The sequence below is a fragment of the Lissotriton helveticus genome, chromosome 8 (assembly GCF_964261635.1).
Source record: "Lissotriton helveticus chromosome 8, aLisHel1.1, whole genome shotgun sequence".
Lineage (NCBI taxonomy): Eukaryota > Metazoa > Chordata > Amphibia > Caudata > Salamandridae > Lissotriton > Lissotriton helveticus.
Window position 1 is genome coordinate 1,469,040,154 of NC_136069.1, and position 20,068 is coordinate 1,469,060,221.

Below are 20,068 nucleotides of genomic sequence, written 5' to 3' on the forward strand. Positions count from 1 at the left end.
CAGGGCTCCTCCCTGAGCCCTACCCTCTTTAATCTTTATATGTCTCCCCTCCTTTCGCTGATTGCCACCTTCAACATTGAATCAGTTGCCTACGCAGATGACACGCAACTGATCCTCACCCTAGATAAAAACTCCACAAGAAAAATTCCATCACTGCCTTACCCGCAGTAATGAACTGGATGAAAATAAATCGCCTCAGATGCAATAGCTCTAAAACAGAAATCAGGCTGTTCGGAAAGTCCAATGTTTTTAGACCCACCCAATGGTGGCCCTCCGACTCAGACGCCCCGCCCACCACAGTTGACACCGCAAAAAAATTTGGAACAAAATTCGACCCAACACTATCCTTCCATAAGGAAGCACTTACCATCGCAGGCATGTGTTTCCAAACTATAAAAACACTCCGAAAATGTTTTGACCTACTCCATTACATGCCAGGAAGACTGTTGCGACGGCCCTGGTTCTGTCACGTTTGGACTACTGCAACAGTCTCTATGCAGGAACAAAAAAGACGGTTGTGAAAAGACTACAAGTAGTCCAAAACTCCGCCGCAAGGCTGGTACTCGGGCTCCCCAGGCGCTCTCCCTCAGCTGAGGCGCTCAATACTCTTCACTGGCTACCTGTCCACAAAAGGATCCTATTGAAAATCCTGACTATTACCTACAAAGCCATAAATGAATCAGGCCCAGAATATCTGAGATCTAAAATCAAGCGCTATTACACTAAACAAACTCTGCGGTCCACATCAAAGAATCTACTAACCATCCCCAATTTCAAACTGAAAACCCGGGGTGGAAAAACCATGGCAGTACTAGGGCCAAAAGCCTGGAACACCCTACCTACTCAATTGAGGCATACTCACAATGAACTCACCTTCAGGAAGCTCCTCAAAACATGGAACTTCGCCACCCCAGACCACCTAGCATTGTCACTAATATAAACTCATCCCCTCTTAGTCTCTTCTCTCCCTCTGTTTAACATCTCTACATATCATTGCACGCCTGTTTTTCTTGCTGTCCGTAAAAAGCGCCAAGATGCTCCTTGGAGTGAACGTTGCGCTATACAAAACAGTCTTCATTCATTCATTCAGGATGAGGAGACACGGCATGCAGATGTCAAACACCACCACCCGGGGCCCAGCCCCACACTACAGATGGCCGCCCGCTTGTGCGGGGGGCCCCCCTCAGCTGACCAAGTACCCCCTCCGCCGCCGGGTTGTCACCAGTCGCTGGGTCCGTCGATCGCCGGGCCCTCGGTCACACAGGTCACTCCACAGCAATCTGGAGCCGACCGCGGTCAGTCCCCAGCCCGCGCCGCCCAAAGTGGCGGTCGATGTTGCGGCAGCGCCGCCGGGGAGCGGCAATGGATGTCTCCAGCAAGCGCAGGCAGAGGGGCAGCTCTGCGTCGGGTGCGTCGTCTCTAGCACCGGCGGGCAGGATAAGGTCTCCGGGCGGCCTGCGCCGGATCATAGCTGGCGATGCGGGGAGGAGGACACATGCAGCGCCCCAGACTCGGCGGTCCACCTCCAGATGTTCTGACCCCCGGGAGGGTCCCTCCGTTCTTCCAGGTGCCCGGACATTAGACCAGGCGGCAGAGTCCGGAGGCAGCGGGCGATGCAGCTTAGAGCGGAGAGGTCACCATTTTAGGCGCTAGCTGCGGCTGGGCGTCTGAATGCGGCGTGGCGGTGACCTATGGGATTCTTCGCAGCCGGGGACACTGCTAGGGGTGCAGCGATGGAGCGGTGATGATTCGCAGGGCTGGATAGCCATCTGGACGGGCGGATTACAAGCGAATGGCGGAGGAGTCCGGGCGCACTCTCAAGGTGCGTCCACCATCTTGGCTCGCCAAGCCATGCCCTCAATTCTTGGGTGTTTGTACTGTACATATAATGTTATCGACATAAAGGGAAAGCGTGTTTTCCTCAATACCAGTTTTTGTATGTTTGTTTATGTAGTTATTTGTAAAGCTTGAACCTAGCTAGAGAGGATATAAGAATATAAGCTAATGGATACAATTCAAGATCGTTTACATTGAGGTGAAAAATTCACAAAGTTTATATGTGGGGAAAAAGGCAGCCCTGCATAGTTCCCTGTAGTGGGTTTAGTTAACTGAGGAGTTGTCCATTGATCCTTAATGTATCCCTGAATCTGGGAAAGTTCCCCATAATGCATTTTATAAATATATTGCCAAACTCCTATCTTTGCAGCACCATTTAAATGCAACACTTTTACTAGCAGAAGCAAAGGTTAAAAACCATGTGTGCTGGTGTATTTGATGTGGCATCGCTTGAACTGTGTACATGAAGTGCCCATCTTAGGTCTGAAGGCTCTCAAAGAGGCAACAAACTTGATGATTAGGCTATGGATCCTGATGACCTGGATGTAAATCTAATGCCTACTGACTCTGAAAATGGCCAACAACATCCTTTAGGCTACAGTGGCTGACCTGCCTTTCCACAACCTCCCTTATCACAGGTTCCTTCAGATTTCCTGGACTCACTTAAGCACATTATAGAAATTCTGCACCGTCTACTACACACAGCCTGCAGCTCCAAACTGTTCACCACTTCAGCCAGTTCCAGCTTGTATCCGTCTTCTCCCTATGTGCTCTGGAACATATGTGTCCCCTCCAGGAGCAATTGGAATTTGAGTGGAAATGAGTGGAGAACCACTGAGGAAACATTGATTTCCAAAACCAGACACACCCTGATGTGGTGGGCTGATCGACACAAGATCTTTGAAGAACGTGTCTTAACCTTGTGGAGTGTGGTGTGGCTCACTGGTTAGAGGCGGCAGACCCGGAAGCAGAGAATGGCCCGGGACCAGAGTTCAATCCCCGACGCGGCAGGGTCGTGGACCAGGGTCAGCGGACTCGATAATTCTCGCCTCGGTGCCTACTCTAACCAGGGATCACACTCTGCAACTCTGGGCATTAGCTTGCCTCATCTCTACAACGGCCCCCCACATTCGCCGGGGATGCCTGGTTTCACCTTGGAGATACCCAGTAGGGACCATCTCACAGGGATAGCCAGGACGGGTTCCCCAGCGGTCTACAGCGCCACGACGCCTCAGGGCAGCAGTGCGCTTTACAAGACACATACATTTATTTACCTTGGAAGAGTCTTAGTTCCATCTGAACATGGATGAATCCCTCTGTGGCTGAGCTAATCTTCAAGGACTTTCCACCAGCGGCCCTTATTCTGTAGAACAGACATGTTTTCACATAAACAAGTTGGAGTTAAGAAAGGTGATACAGGCTCTGAATACCTTTGTACCCCAGACGGCCAAGAACAGCCTTTATTATATGAACAAGCAGGGCTGGCTCCTCCGTTATGGCGGAGGATTGTCAATACCAGTTTTTGTATGTTTGTTTATGTAGTTATTTGTAACGCTTGAACCTAGCTAGAGAGGATATAAGAATATAAGCTAATGGATACAATTCAAGATCGTTTACATTGAGGTGAAAAATTCACAAAGTTTATATGTGGTGGAAAAAGGCAGCCCTGCATAGTTCCCTGTAGTGGGTTTAGTTAACTGAGGAGTTGTCCATTGATCCTTAATGTATCCCTGACTCTGGGAAAGTTCCCCATAATGCATTTTATAAATATATTGCCAAACTCCTATCTTTGCAGCACCATTTAAATGCAACACTTTTACTAGCAGAAGCAAAGGTTCAAAACCATGTGTGCTGGTGTATTTGATGTGGCATCGCTTGAACTGTGTACATGAAGTGCCCATCTTAGGTCTGAAGGCTCTCAAAGCGGCAACAAACTTGATGATTAGGCTATGGATCCTGATGACCTGGATGTAAATCTAATGCCTACTGACTCTGAAAATGACCAACAACATCCTTTAGACTACAGTGGCTAACCTGCCTTTTCACAACCTCCCTTATCATAGGTTCCTTCAGATTTCCTGGACTCACTTAAGCACATTATAGAAATTCTGCACCGTCTACTACACACAGCCTGCAGCTCCAAACTGTTCACCACTTCAGCCAGTTCCAGCTTGTATCCGTCTTCTCCCTATGTGCTGTGCACATATGTGTCCCCTCCAGGAGCAATTGGAATTTGAGTGGAAATGAGTGGAGAACCACTGAGGAAACATTGATTTCCAAAACCAGACACACCCTGATGTGGTGGGCTGATCGACACAAGATCTTTGAAGAACGTGTCTTAACCTTGTGGAGTATGGTGTGGCTCACTGGTTAGAGGCGGCAGACCCGGAAGCAGAGAATGGCCCGGGACCAGGGTTCAATCCCCGGCAGGGTCGTGGACCAGGGTCAGCGGACTCGATAATTCTCGCCTCGGTGCCTACTCTAACCAGGGATCACACTCGGCAACTCTGGGCATTAGCTTGCCTCATCTCTACAACGGCCCCCCACATTCGCCGGGGATGCCTGGTTTCACCTTGGAGATACCCAGTAGGGACCATCTCACAGGGATAGCCAGGACGGGTTCCCCAGCGGTCTACAGCGCCACGACGCCTCAGGGCAGCAGTGCGCTTTACAAGACACATACATTTATTTACCTTGGAAGAGTCTTAGTTCCATCTGAACATGGATGAATCCCTCTGTGGCTGAGCTAATCTTCAAGGACTTTCCACCAGCGGCCCTTATTCTGTAGAACAGACATGTTTTCACATAAACAAGTTGGAGTTAAGAAAGGTGATACAGGCTCTGAATACCTTTGTACCCCAGACGGCCAAGAACAGCCTTTATTATATGAACAAGCAGGGCTGGCTCCTCCGTTATGGCGGAGGATTGTCGTTACCCCCCACCACCACCACCAGTTGAAAGCCAGCAGAGGCAAACCACAAAAATAAAAGGATAATAAAACATGTTAATTATCATTTTATTTTTAGCCCTGCAGGTCCCTGGGGAGGGGCGTGGCCTCCCATACTGACGCTGCAGCACCAGGGTGGAGGGGGGAGTGGTGGGCAGTGCTAAGTGATCATGATGGTTTGGCCGGCCAAACCATCATGTGCACTTAGCTTTTTTCCACCTAGCTGTGTTGTACACCTGGGTGGAGAAACCAACACAGGCTCCCAGTATATGTCTGAGCGCCAAACCGAGGCACTCGGACCAATCCCAGCACTGCTCACATGCTGGGAATACTATTGGGAATTGGGAGCTCGGAGCCAGCGCACTGTGCAGCAGTTTTTGGAAGTCTGGGCAGAGGGGATCGGGAGGAAGGTGATGGCTGTCGGAAGAGGCAAGTATAATTTTTTATATGTTTATTCTTTTTTTGTGTATTCCCCCTCCACCCGCCCCTTCTTAATACAAGCGACCACTACTGTGAACAAGCAAGACAGAACAAGATCACCAGTGTTGCCTCACTAAGTTCAAGCTCTTTGTGGGTTTAGGTTCTTCTCCATAATATCAAGCAGACATTGAGCATGTTGAAAGCCTGATAGATAAGTGACAGCAGCAGCTGGCCTTTAACAATTGGAGTGCCCACTCTCCTTCCTACCTGTTGACTTCTCCAGACAATGCCAAGTGCCCTCTTTATGAGCAAAGGTTGTGGCATCCAGGGACTGTGAAGGCAGATCGGGAAGTAACAGGGTGAAGCCAGAGAACAAAAGATTACTTACCAATAACTACAGTTCTCCACGTTAGGTATCTTTCATAGATTTGCATGGCACCCACTCACCTGCCCAGTAGTTTCCTACCATGCTCTGTTGGCGACTATGAAAATCTGCTCAGCCTCAGAGGGGAGTTTGAGCTCTGAGTCCTCTCACCATATTATTCAGAGGCCCGGCCACATAATGAGGTGAGTGTAATGCATATACTTTGTCTCTTCTAAATGTTATTTAAGTGTATGGGGCACTGCTGTGTTTCTCTTCACTATAGAGGATTTCCATCCTTGTGATGGGAATTATTCAGACATGTGAATCTATGAAAGATGCATGTTGCTGGGATTCTGCTCAGGAACAGAACTATGCTTGGGACCATAGAACATTAGTAGATAGGGACTGAGTCACCATACCACCTCAGTACCATGAGCCCGAGTCCGGCTAGCTATAGTGTCTCTCTTGCCCTCTTACTCATATACAGAGAGACAAGTGAATCAACACCCCAGAACACAGCACTCCCAACTCTCTCAGAGATCGCAGTAACAGGGCCCCCCCTTTCGCTCACAAACTCCTACTTGTCCACAATAAGAGATGACCGAGACACAAAGGAAGTTTGAAATATTTATATAAACTATTGTGCTCTAGAATGCAGTATGTGCGCCATATTCAGAAAAAAAATCCTAGCAAAAATACAATCAGCATTGTCAATTGGCCCTATATCATAAAAAGCCCTGTCATATTATGACAGAATAGCCTAATCCCACTCCCATTCTACGGAAGCAAACTGATTATACAGCAATGATCTCTGGGTTTAATAGCGGACCCCGTACCTGAGCATGCACAGATTAACTTTTAATAGATAAAGTTGTGATCTTCGCTCAGAAAATATATTTCTCTGTTACATTACTATACATGACTATATAGCAGGGGTCTCCAACCAGTAGGTCATGAGCTACTGTAGCTCTCCAGCTACCTCTGAGTAGCTCACCTGTGTGCAGACCAGCTTATTAGATTAGAAATCTTTTGCTTGGTTGAATTAATATACACATAACAAAATAAAAATTATACAACACTTGCTATATAGCAAGGTTTACATGTTCATAAACAGCTGCATTTCTGTGTTATGTCTAGGTGTAAGTGCCTGACCTGAACAAAATAGCCAGGGACATTGTTATTTGACCTTGTCTGCTCTTCGGCCCAAATCCCAGGAAAGAACAGACCAAGAAAACAACTGCAGGTTCTGTGTGAAAATATAATGTGGCACAAAAGCAAATGTGTGCAAAACCAATGCAGCCTGTGTCATGTACTCTCTCTTAGACACAACACAGAAATGCAGCTGTCGTTTATGAACATGAAAGCCTTGTCATATAGATATGAAAGATACAAAAGTGGGAGACCAGTAGTTACAAGTAAGTAACTTTTTCTACACCTTACCCAGCTCACATAGCCTTTTTATCCAAAGCACTTTGTCACCACTGCATTGCACAAATTAATTTGTTCAAAAATTATTTCCCCACATCCCTGTCATTAAGGGCAGGTTCTCATCGATTAAATCAGACCCGCGCGCAGTGGACACACTCCCATCTCTGTCGTTGAACAACTTTGAAAACTTGTAACCTTATGCCTAAAACAAGGCAACCCCTTCACCTTGATCCCTTACCTTCTATATCCCTTTCAGCAATGTAGTCTTTAAATCCACTCCACTACTAGCTCCATATTACAGACCCCTACTTATACAAGTTTTCCCATCTACTATTTGAATTCGTCTACCGTGTTGTTCACCGATAGTCCTTCACCTTACATCACAACTGCCATAAATTCAGCGCAAATACACCCTTAAATTACAAACTTATCATTGTGCCAATAATCCAATAATCCAAGAGCTCCTGTGTTGATTTTGTTCCTCCTATTTGCTCGCTTCCCACCATTGGAATGCCCTGCCTATAGAAATTTGATGAGTTGCAGACTGTGAAATAAAAAGATTCTGAAATTCCACCTCATGTGATCCTTGGGGCATCTTATCCCATCATCTTTCTATGTAAGACTGCCATTGCTCTGGTTCCTTATTGGCATGGAATTGTGGAACTTCTGTTCTGGTATTGCGAATGTGCTCAAAACACAGTATCACTATGTTTATCTCTTCACTTAGCCAAATGGTATGCACATAAGAAAATGTCTTTTTTATAACTTCAGTGCAGCCTTTCCTTTGATCAGTTTATTCTTACTTGCTGTTTTCTGTATATACCTTTTAGGAAGAGGACAGGATGTTATTTACAGATGAAACTGTGAAGGACTGCCACAACCTATATGACCCATGTTTCCTGCTTCCACTCTTCAGTGAATTGGTCAGGCCAGGTAAGTGCTAAGTTACTGTAGTTTTATGTGTGACTCCTCACTGCCTTCCACTTGTGGAATAATTGAACCACTTTTAGGCTTTGGTAAGAACTGTTCTGAATTAATGTGGAGTACTGGTGGACCATAAGGTTAAACACTCGTAGCACAGCTGATGCTCTTATAGTACTATCACGACACAACAGTGATGCCAGAATGCTAATGGGGTGCTGTGCAATCACAGCTGAGACGAGGCTAGGTGTGGCAGTCCCAGACCTCAGTAGCAATTACAGGTCTCCTCAATAAGTGCTGGAAGCAGATTAGTAATTTCTATTTTATTGATGCAGACATATATCTTGATTTTTATCCTGCATGCTCCCTCCAGAAACTACATTTTCACAACTAATGCTGTAAAATGTCCACTGCCGTTGACTTGCAACTTTAAATGTCAGACTAAATCTAAGAGCAGGCCTCTATGAGGAAGGTTTTTAAAGATGGTTGCACAATAAGGGGAGAAGCACATCCTTTGCCTATTTATCCTTTGACCCTATGTGGATGACCTGCGAGCCCCACTAGGGTCACAGGCTTTACCGTGGCAACGGAATGGAAAGACAGTACCTCTTCACTCTAAGTTGGACAGTTGCTGACCATTCGCCTCTATTCATTTTGCCAGCGGTGCTAGCACCCCAAGTCCCAACTGACCATGACCACACTGAAGCCACTGGCACCATTCAACCACACCCTCACATCTTAAATCGTATAATTGGTCCCCGATAACAAGAGGTCACATAGAACTCCATCATCCACCATGTTTTTCGAAATTCTCCTCCCTGTTTCACATCAAAGATTCAAAGAGTTGCTTCATCTGTGGTCACCACTACTTGAGGGTAAAGTCGCTGACTTTTATTATCTTTAATATATTGCTGTATATGGCAAGAACATAGAGTTCAGAGACGAGAGAGATAGCCTTCATTACATGACCAAGCACTGTTTCCTTTTCTTATTGGAGTGTACAGGTTATCAAAATGGTGCATTTTTCGTTGTAGGCAACTCTAAACCTTTACTTAAATTCCCAAAAACCCAGTTTGATGATTAAACTAAGAGGACTGGTGGACAATCACATCCACTAATATAAGTTTAAAAAAAAGAACTTTGTGTTATGTCGCAACTACATGTCACACCTACTGAGTTGCCAAGGTGTGCAGGAAGAAAAACAAAGGTATGCAGTGTGTTTAAATTGGTGGGTAGTAAGTCATACTCTGAACAGTCTGATGCCAACCAAGAAGAGGAAAAGGTGGGGATCCTGTGCATCGAGTGCCCCGTTCTGAACCTATCATTAACAACCACAGGGGCTGTCCGAAAACCCCGAACCCGGGACAATCAGCTAATACATCTAACAATAGGTTCAGGGAAAGAAAGCAACCAAGACTATATGCGGTCTAACATATCCAAGATAAGAAGTGGAAAAATACCATAAAAAAGTGAGTAAAGAAGCCCTGTAGACAGTATTATGAATATCAAAAAAGAGTATTATTTATTACATGTAGTACAAAAACCTATCTAAAAACAATTATGCTGAAGACAAAAAGTGCTGGTATACATGGAAACAACATATGACAAAAAACCAGACATGTGGCAACAAAAACATTACATATTGGGATGAAGGAACAACATAGACATAAATATAGTGTCCTTAATACAATTTGAGCCACAAAGAACTTAGGCAATTTTGCAAGGAACAAACCATTGTGCAACGTAGAAATTGGAGGTGTGTCGATTAGCTTTACAGCAGACTCTGGCTCACCATTTACCATTGTGAACAGAGCTGTATGGGAAAGTAAATTTGTGAATGTAGAGGAGATGTAACCAATTGATTCAGACATCCACCCAATCACCTTCAAGGGTGAGAAAATACCAATGTGTGGATATTGTGTGTTCCCTTTTATATTCAAAAGTAGAGTGACAGTGGGAAAACTATATGTGTCTGAGGTTGGTCCTTCGGTGTTGGGGTGGTTAGATCAAAAAGACTTGAACATTACATTAAACCCCCAACAGCGTGGACCAAGTACTAGGAGTAGAGGACACTGAGTTGTGTTTTGTAGGCAAGCTTAAGAGACCACATCCAGAGGTGTTTTCAGGCAGAATTGGGAATCTTAAGAACTTTGTTCATAAAATTGGGTTAAAGAAGGATGCCGTACCCGTTTCCCATAAGGTGAGGAATATTCCTTACAGTGTGAGAGAAGAAGTAACAAGCTACTTGAGGAATTAGAATGTAATGGGATTATAGAGGCAGTGGAGTGTGTAGAGTGGATGGCACCACTTGTGGTGGCTAGGAAGGGGAGCGGTAAATTGAGGTTATGTATAGATTTGAGGGACCTCAGTTAAAAATATCGTAGTGGACAAGTTCCCGCTGCCCAACATAAATGAATTGCTGGCCTTGACCAAAGGTATCAAGTGGTTCTCTACAATAGATTTAGCAATAGCGTACCACCAAGTGACCTTACTTTTGGACAGCATAGATTCAACTTCGTTTATAATGCCAGTAGGGTGTTTCAGATGTATTCTCATGCCATGCGGACGCCACAGTAGCTGCAGTCTTCCAAAGACTCATGCATAGACTTTATAAAGACCTCCCGGGGGTAGCCTACTTCCAGGATGACCTATTGATTATGGGCAGGAACACAAGCGTAGGCTTTATGGGGTCTTAGAAAAATGTAAAGCCTATGGGTTGACTGCCGAGGTAGACTAGTGTAAATTTGGGAAACAATCAGTGACATACTTAGGGCAGGAGATGTGTGGTAGTGGTATCACTCACCCCCCAAAAAATTGGAGTCTATTAGGGATTCCCCGGCCCGTTCAAGTAAAGATGAAGTGAGATCATTTTTGGACTCAGCCGAATTTTACGCCAAATTTGTTGAAGGATTTCCAGAGAAAACGTATCACCTGATGCAACTCCTACATACTAGTCAAGTGCTTAAACGGAGGGAAGTGTGTCAAAGGCAATTTGAACTAGTTAAACTTTGCATTTGTGAGGCAATGCCCTGACAAGGATTTGATCCTAGAGCTAAAACGGTGATTACCACTGACTCCAGCAGTAAAGGACTTGGTACAGTCCTGTCCCAGATTTCAAGTGATGGGTTAGAAAGCTTAATTCCTTTTGCTTCGAGATCCTTGACCTCCCCGATAGAAAAATATTCTGTAATTAAACAGGAAATGTTAGCTTGTATGTTGGCCACAACAAGGTTCATACAGTCTGTGTGGGGTAAAGAGCTCATGATACGGACGGACCACAAGCTACTGGTGAAGTTTTTACCACAGAGGGTCAAGCATTGCCTCTTCCCATATAGCTAGAATGTCCCTTTGCTTACTTTATCACACGTATAATGTTGAGTACATCCCAGGGAAAAAGAACAGAGTAGCAGACTACCTCAGCAGATCGCCATTACAAGGAGATGGTAATGAAGTGTGTGAGTGGCATGGGTACAGTGTTGCAAGCGTGGAATGTGATCCTAGGAATATAGCTGAGGCTGATTGGGAAATTGGTGACAAGAAGGACTCTACTTTGAGCAATGTCAAAGATTATACATTGCAGGATTGGCCAGACAAAAAAATTATTGAAGAAGAATGTAAGAGTTTTTGGAAACTCAGAGGTGAAATATCTATCTTGGGTTCAGGATTCCTTTTAAGGAACAATAGAGTAATTCCACCACAGGGCCTGCGGAAGAAAATACTGGATATGACACAGGAGGCTCATCAAGGCATTGTTAAGTCTAGGAGTAGACTTGCAAATTCGTATTGGTGGCGCAGTATGGACACTGCTATGGAGAAATGTGTCAAAGTGTGAATATTGTATCAATGGTGATAAGTCTGTAGTTGTGCTGAGACCGCCCTTGAGCACTAGAGAAATACCTTCAGGTCCGTCCGAAGACTTAGGTATTGATATTATGGGTCCCGTGTTGAATGGTAGGGGCATGCCCAAATATGTTTTGGTATTGTTTGACATGTATTCTAAATGGCCTGAGTTGAGTGTCTGTGGGACTACTTATGCTGCCAGTATTGTTTAGTTTTTAGAAACTGTATTTTTGAGAAAGGGCATCCCCAAGTCACTTTTGAGTGATAATGGACCACCATTTGTTGCTGAGAAGTTTACTTGTTTTTTTAAAAGGAATGGAATCAAGGAAAAGAAAACTCCTGTGTTACATCCCAGCTGTAATGGTGCTGTTGAGGGGCTCAACAGTCATCATGGGCAGTGTTCAGGCAGCTATCAATGCTTGTAAGAATTGAAGCTGGAACATAATAAGTTGGTCTGGGCATATAGCATCACACCCACGGTAAATAGGTACAGCCCTTTTAACATTTTGATGGGTAGAGATCCTTTCACTAGAGGCAATTCGGCTTTATGCCTCAGGAATTGTAGTGCAAATGGTGGCCAGAGGTTGTCAGAACTAATCTTGGGAAACACTGCAGCACGTACAAGGAGTATTTTGACAAGAGGGGTGCCAAAATGGTACCCTTGTGTGAAAGGGAGTGGGTGCGGGTCAGATCTTGCAGGATGGTTAGGAAAGTCAGAAGCCATTTTTCAGAACCATTGAGAGTGAGGAAGGTCGTTGTTTGTTCTGCTGAATTGGAAGATGGTATGGTTTGACATTTCAGCAAGCTGGCCAAATGCAACAAAATCTTGTCATGGAAGAGGGGGCTGTGCCCTTCCTTTGAGTGCATGGATTTAGAATTCGGATAGTTTTGGATAATACGAGTACAGGGACCAATCCCAATGGGGAGTAAGAGATGGGAGTCCTTTGGTGCCAAGAGATGGAACACAAACTGATGGTACACATGGGAAGTGCTGTGTTTCCAGTGATGTATGTGAGCCACCGTTGCTGCTGGAAATCCAGAGTATCGGATGTGGAAGGCGGAGTGAAAGGTATGCATCTCGGTAGATTGGTGAAATTGCCTGTCAAGTATAATGATTACATTGTTGGTTAATATTCTGGTGGCACGCCTGTAGGAAAGTGGGTTTCTGTTACAGTAACGCTCCCCCCCCACACTTTTTGCCTGATAACTGATGCACTTTTCCTTGGTGTGCCCTGGATCCCTGCCATTCGGGTTCCCAGGGCCTGTGTTATTTCCCTAAAAACTAACCCAATTGGCATCTCTGGCCAAAGATCAGCCCCTGGTAAATTGTACCATAGGTACCCAGGGCACTGTGACCAGAGAAGACCCCTAAGGGCTGCAGCACTTATTGTGCCACCCTTAGAGGCCCTGTACCCTGACACACACACAGTGCCATGCAGTCTGTTTGTCTAGGTGCAGAACAAAACAAAGAATCAGACTGGCACACTTCCCTGTGTACCATGCCCACAACACACTGCCCAGGCATACCTGAGTCACCCCTCTAGCTGGGTGCCGGGTGCCAGTGGTGTGGGTACAGGTGCATGAGCCCTGTACTCCTACAGTACCCAGGTCCATTCGGCACTGTAAGTGCAGTGCTGCCATTCAGAGTATATGGTGCTGGGAGGTCGTCATCACAAACTCCAGAACACCATGTTGGCTACACTGAACACTGAGAAGTTTGGTATCAAACTTCTCAGGCCATTAAATCCACACTGTTGCCAGTGTGGGATTTAATGTAAAATGCACGACAGACGGCAACTTAGAGTTGCTCCCTGAAATTAACCCACAACCTGTGTCCTGACTGAGAGACTGCCTAGGCTGCCACCCAGCAGACATGTTGCTGGACCCCTGGGTAGAGAGCCATGCGCTCTCGTGGGCCTGCAACAATGCACATCCTGGGGCGAGGTGCTAGGCCCCCTGCCCCCAGGATGGGCAAGGGGAGCTTCAAAGGCATGCTGCCTTTGTGAGCTTCTCCAGGCCACTTGCTGTACTCAGCAACTGGCCCCCACCGGTTCTGACCCCCACTGGCGGGAAGACAGGTGGGAAAACCTAAGTGAGGAAAGGGGGTGTGCTAGCCTCTGCCAACCCCACCCCTCAGGTGGGGAAGGCGAGGTGAAGCACAACTCCGGGCTCTCGCCATCTTGAGGATGGAGAGCCCTACCCAATCAGGGACAGGCTCCTGTCCACCTCCCACTTGAATGTGGCAGGGTAGGGGGTTTACTCACCCCAGGGAAGGGACCCGTTGGTCCCTGACCTTCCCCTACCTGTAACGCCCCTAAATTTAGTATTTATGGGCACCCTGAACCTTCCTTCCTCAGATCCCAATCCCGAAACTACAAAGATGATCAAGAAGAAGAAGACCTGCAGTGCAGCTGCTAACAAGAGGACGACACCAACTGAATTGGCCCCGGCCCGTCGACCCCGAACCTGCTCCTGCTAAACCCCGGCGTCTTCTGTGGTCCACAACCTCGAAAACCCCGGAGGACCTGACTCTCTTGCTCATCCAAAGACTGGGACTCCCACGAGTGATTCTGCTCAAAGATCTACAACCCCTGGTGCCAGTCAGGAACCGCGAATCCAGCACACTCTGCACCCGCCGAGCCCGGCCTGTGCCTGAGTGAACAAAGACCACGAGGACGTCCCCCCGGCAACTGTGACCCAGAATCCAGCACCCAAGGACCCTCCTCTACGCTCCTGACTATGCCTGAAGCCTCACAACCAGGGACCCCTCCAACCATGACCAGCTGAGGGTAAGATTTCCCGTCACCAAAAGGCACCCGACGCCCCATGGCCCCCTGTGCCCAACTCCTGGGTGTCTACCTAACCTGCAGCTTCCCAACTTACCTCTTGAAGTGGTGGTCGCACCTGAAGAATCTCCGTCCCCGAGCTTGCAGCCTTTGTTCATCTTGCAGCTTTCCCATTGAAATACATTGGGCGCCGACGACCCAAAAGCACCCTGCACCCAGCCGCCCGAGTGCCATTGGAAGTGCAACATCTGTTCTATTCTACTTCCCCACTTGCCCTGTGTAAGTGAGCAGGAGCTCAGCTCCCACAGCCGCGTGGCCTGCCTGCTAGCAGCCACACACCAATGGCCCCATAACAGCCATAGGCTAACATTGGGCCTACTCTCTCTGCACCCGGCTGCCCCTGTGCCGCTGAGGGTGTAACTACTGTACCTACCTGACCCTGGAAGACCCCTGAGTCTTACCCCAGAACCTTAACTCTGCCAGTCGAGTACTTACCCGAAAACCGATAACTTGTCGCCGACTAACCCGGCACTACCCTGGCCCCGCCCGATTACGTAATTGTAACGCGGCGAACCGCATCCTGACTCTGGGCTGCTGGTGTGAATACAGGCCAACTCTCCCTGTTGGTCTAGTACCATTGCATTGTCCTGGTAACTAGAGGCTAAATAACGTTAAGGCAATTACTGTATGTCCTGATGATGGTCCCCATGATTTAATAGGGGGGCCGAAACGCCGTCGACCTGTCTGGCACCTTATACAAAACTTGAATTCTATGTAATGTAATGGTGCCTTGTTTGACACTTCTGTATATTTGGATTTGAAACAGAAAACGTTTGTTTGCCTTGAAAAGCCCTTTTATGTTCTTAAATCTACCTTCTGTATCTGATCCGTTAGTGTTGGGCACAGGCTTGTGTACCACACTGGTGTATTGTGGAAGGTACTCTCTATGTATGGATTCATTGTGTATCGAGTAAACTTGAAAGACCTCTGTCCGGCTGGACATGTCGCTCCTAATATAGATTTGATTCTGTCTATATTTATTGGTTTGTGTATTCCCAAATGCATGGGACCACTGTTGCTCTAAAAAGGATCTTTGTGCCCAGCACTGACCCTAAAAAGTAATTACAACTGTGATTTTTCGATAACCTGATTTTCTCCCTTAGGATAACATTGCCTGGTTTGGAACATACAAATATTCCTTAAAAATTGCCTGTGTAACAAAAACGACTTCTTTCAACTGTTTACAGGAGATGCCCCAGGGCTGAATCCAGGATCCAGCCCTGAGTAAGAAAAACCCATGCAAAGTAATTGATATTGCATTTACTTAAAATTACCATTGAGCTCAATGTTCTTATTGTGTTAAGTTTGTTGCATATTGCAACAACTGCATCTATTGCATTCTAAAGTCTATTGCTATTTGAAAGTATTCAATTGCAACATCTCATTGTGAGGAAGTATTTTTATACCTACTTGTGTTTCTAAAATAAAACAACAATATATTTTTATACACAAAACAATTGGCCTAGAATTCAGTTCTTGAGTGTGTGAGACCATTTGCTGACTGGGTGTGTACAACAAATGCTTTACACTGTCCTCTGATACTGCCTTACTGCTCGACTAAGCTACCACTTTAGAGAGTAAGGTTATATCTAACTTTAACCTCTGCCAAACCACTGGGGACTGTGGAGTCTGTGCACACTGTACCTTACTTTGGTGCAGTATATACGGAGTCACTTTCTTACAACGCCTTTCTATGCATTATTACAGAGTTCTCTTACTTGTAGTGTGATGATGTGGTAGCTTGTACCGTTGTTATAATCCTTTTCTCGATTGTATGTTTAAATTGTATTCCTCGGTATTTTTGTATGGCCTTAAGCATCTGCGTTTTACCTTCTGTTCCTTATCAATGTATAAAAAGGGAAGATGTGTCATGTTGGCGTTCTCCCAGTCGCATGATGTTGCTACTGAGCACATGGGGGAGAATGCCTGGGTAATGGAACGGGCAGTTAAGAACAGTTGGCGACATGACAATTTTATTGCGGCTGACTTAGTCAAGCCTTTGTCACTCTCTCTTATCTGGAATAAACTTGGTTTTCAACTACTTCAAACAGTTGGATTTGTACGTATACTACATAAATCTCCTCAGCACCCAATCGCTAGGGTTCTTTCTTTGATTCTGTGCTGTGTACCTGTTGTATGTAGCATGGGTGGGGTCTGTGTCGCCTGGATGTGATGTTGCTACCGGCCACTCCTAACAAGTGTAGCCCTGTGGTCATTGGGTGTGAGGTCCCTTTGGCTACCTCTGTTTGGCTATAATGAATGCCCAGATGTAGGGACCTATTACCTTTGCAGTACTTACAGCTAAGTTGTGACTGCCAGGGAGAAGATATTAGTGCAGGCATTCCAAGCCTGGATTGACTGTGATCTATATCAGTTGTCCCTCTGAGAATGTTGAAAATCCATGGAGACCTTCCTTTCCTAATCGTTCTGCTACATAGGCCCTGATTGCGAGTTGCATGGTAGTAGAGTGGTGCTAACGCTCCACCCATAAACACCTCCCCAGCACTTTAGGAGTGCGACTTAATGCCAGCAGAATGGGGATTAACCTTGCTGATCGGGTTTTCCTAGGCAAATTACCCATGGAATTCCTGATTCATGTGGATGACCGTCCTCATTTACCACCGGCTCTCAGCAAGTTGTAAATGGGAGCAGAGGGCTGAGGATCAGGTGTGGGTGTCAGTGGGCAGGAGAGGATGGAGCTAAGCAGGGGGAGCCATCCTGGGTCATCTGTGCTATAGAAGGGGTTCAACTGTGGTCTTATCTGCACTTGTGCCCGCTTCTCCAGTGTCTGATCTAACTGATTTTACTAGATGGATTTTCCGTCCAGTAAAATCTGGACCTGTGTTCAGCACCAAGAAAATCCAGGTACAGGGTCACCAGCCCGTTGTGTTAAGGTGGTGCGGTATTCTGCTGAGAAACACAGATCCACTTCACTGGTAATCACTGGTGTTAGAAGCATTCCCTCTGATCTGATTGTCGCATACATATAAATTGACATTCAGCTGTGGGGATGGCATTCCTTTGCCAAATTAAATTTTTGTGTGATTTGGTCTTACTTATTTACCCACAGTATACTCTGTGGAGTAAATTATATTGTTTTTCAGGTCCTTCACCCTTTTTGCTTCCATTTTGGTGTGTTTCTTTGCCTTCTTGATTACCCTATCATTTAGATCTTTGGATTTGTGTTTCTTCTTAAGAATATTCCATCCCATTCCAACAAACTTTATTTCGGTTGATATAGACCATAAAAAGTAGATGACTAAAAAGAGTTCACACAGATAAAAATAATGCATAGCATAGACCAGTTTACCAAAAATAGGTACACTGATTAGAAATTTAGCAGCATTAGACTACATCACAGTAATCACAGGGTGGTAGATTTGTGGAGTTCATGCCTTTAGCGCGTCCTCAACCGGCTACCATGTCTATTTCCCTGTGTGGAGGCACTAGGGCCATAAACGGGAGCACATACAATTTTTTCCAGGTAAAATCTCAATTCATCCGTAAACTTAATTATTAAAACATTGGAGGCAAATAAAAGATAAGTTAAAAGATTAAAAAGAAATGGGTGGGTAAACTATGGGCATTTTTTTTTGCAATGTGGAGAGTTTATCAACAACTTATGACTTCGCCACATAGCGTTTAAAAATCGGGATACAGCAAATACGATGGGTACATAGGTGTCATACTTCAGGACTCTAAATGCCGCCTCACAATGCATAACCCCTAAGTTCCTGCAGAGTGGGATGAGCCAGCGCTGTCTGACTGGTTTATAGCCTGGACAGAAAAAACCATGAAGCTCAGACTCTTCCACACAATTGTGGGCAGGGCACCCAAGGGATGTGACTTTTAGCCATTTGTTAGTGAAGGCACAAAGCGGCAAGGTCCCTTTTCTGAACTGGATATATAGTTTCCTAGCCAAGGTTGGTTGAATATCATCCAGAAAGGGCTCAATCAGATACTCGTCTTTTAATCTTAAAAAATCAGCTGTCAGATGTCCTAGGGCTGCATCCCCCTGAATAACTGCTAATTTGTGTGACCTATAGGCTCTTACCAATTCTGGACTTGAGATTACTGGGCACATTTCCTCAGGGTTACATAAAGTAGGTCTGCCAAGCCTAGAGCATATGTCCTTTAAGTAGAGAAACCATGGTATTTTGCCCAGACCCGGGAGACTTAATAACTCCAACTCTGACTGGTAGACAGCTAATTCCGGGGTCACCCACAATCTGCGCCAAAAGCTTAATGGCCTAAGTCCAATCTCGTCCGCGATTGGTCTGATTCCTAGGTCCAGGCGTAAGGGGGCATGGGGCGTGCTAGGTGTAAGGCCTAGCATCTGCCTCATAAAATTGTATCTATTGTTCAATATTTGTGCGGCCAAATTAACACGAGGGAGAGCAAAATCATTTAGATTTAATAGAGATAGTTTGCATTTAGAGGGAAATGTAAAATATCCTTTATTGTTCCACTTGGGCAGCATAGCATCCTTCTGCTGGGTATTGTCGTTGAATGTTAGTTTTATGTCTGTAGACCTTGCTTTTTTGATTTCCTCTTCCTCTGGATTGCCGTACCCATTTCTTTTGGCGGGAGTCGTCATTCTGCTGGTCCGGGCTCCTGTCATTCTTCTAGCTCCTGGTAATTCTGCTGGACCAGCCTCCTTGTCTTTCTGCTAGTCCAGCCTCCTGGTCATTCTCCTGGTCCAGGCACCTGGTCAATCCCTTCCAGGTTCCTGGTAATTTCCCTGGACCAGCCTCCTGGTCATTTCCCTGGTCCAGGCTCCTGGTACAGTCTCTTGGTCATTCTGCTAGTCCAGCCTCCTTGTCATTCTGCTAGTCCAGCCTCCTTGTCATTCTGCTAGTCCAGCCTCCTTGTCATTCTGCTAGTCCAGCCTCCTGGTCATTCTCCTGGTCCAGGCACCTGGTCAATCCCTGGCCAGGTTCCTGGTAATTTCCCTCGACCAGCCTCCTGGTCATTTCCCTGGTCCAGGCTACTGGTCATTCTCCTGGTGCAGCCTCCTGGTCATTCTCCTGGTACAGCCTCATGGTCATTCCCCTGGGCCAGGTTCCTTGTAATTTCCCTGGTCCAGGCTCCTGGTCATTCCTCTGGTCCAGTCTCCTGGTCATTCTGCTGGTCCAGGCTCCTGGTCATTCTGCTGGTCCAGTCTCCTGGTCATTCTGCTGGTCCAGGCTCCTGGTCATTCTGCTGGTCCAGGCTCCTGGTCATTCTGCTGGTCCAGGCTCCTGGTCATTCTGCTAGTCCAGGCTCCTGGACATTCTCCTGGTCATTCTCCTGCCCATTGTCCTGGTGCAGCCTCCTGGTCATCCTGCTGGTGTAGTGCCCTGGTCATTCTGCTAGTCTAGTGTCCTGGTCATTCTGCTGGTCCAGTGTCCTGGTCATTCTGCTGGTCCAGTGTCCTGGTCATTCTGCTGGTCTAGTCTCCTGGTCCAGTGTCCTGGTCCAGTGTCC

At 46.2% G+C, this 20,068-nt stretch overlaps 1 protein-coding gene across 1 annotated transcript in view; it reads left to right on the forward strand.

The window, feature by feature from the left end:
- URB1 (URB1 ribosome biogenesis factor) overlaps positions 1 to 20,068 on the forward strand; it is a 703,763-nt gene that overhangs the window by 505,998 nt on the left and 177,697 nt on the right. Inside the window, exon 30 of the mRNA XM_078658408.1 lies at positions 7,826 to 7,928. Within this exon, the coding sequence (XP_078514534.1) occupies positions 7,826 to 7,928 (103 nt within the window). The remainder of the gene's footprint in view (positions 1 to 7,825; positions 7,929 to 20,068) is intronic.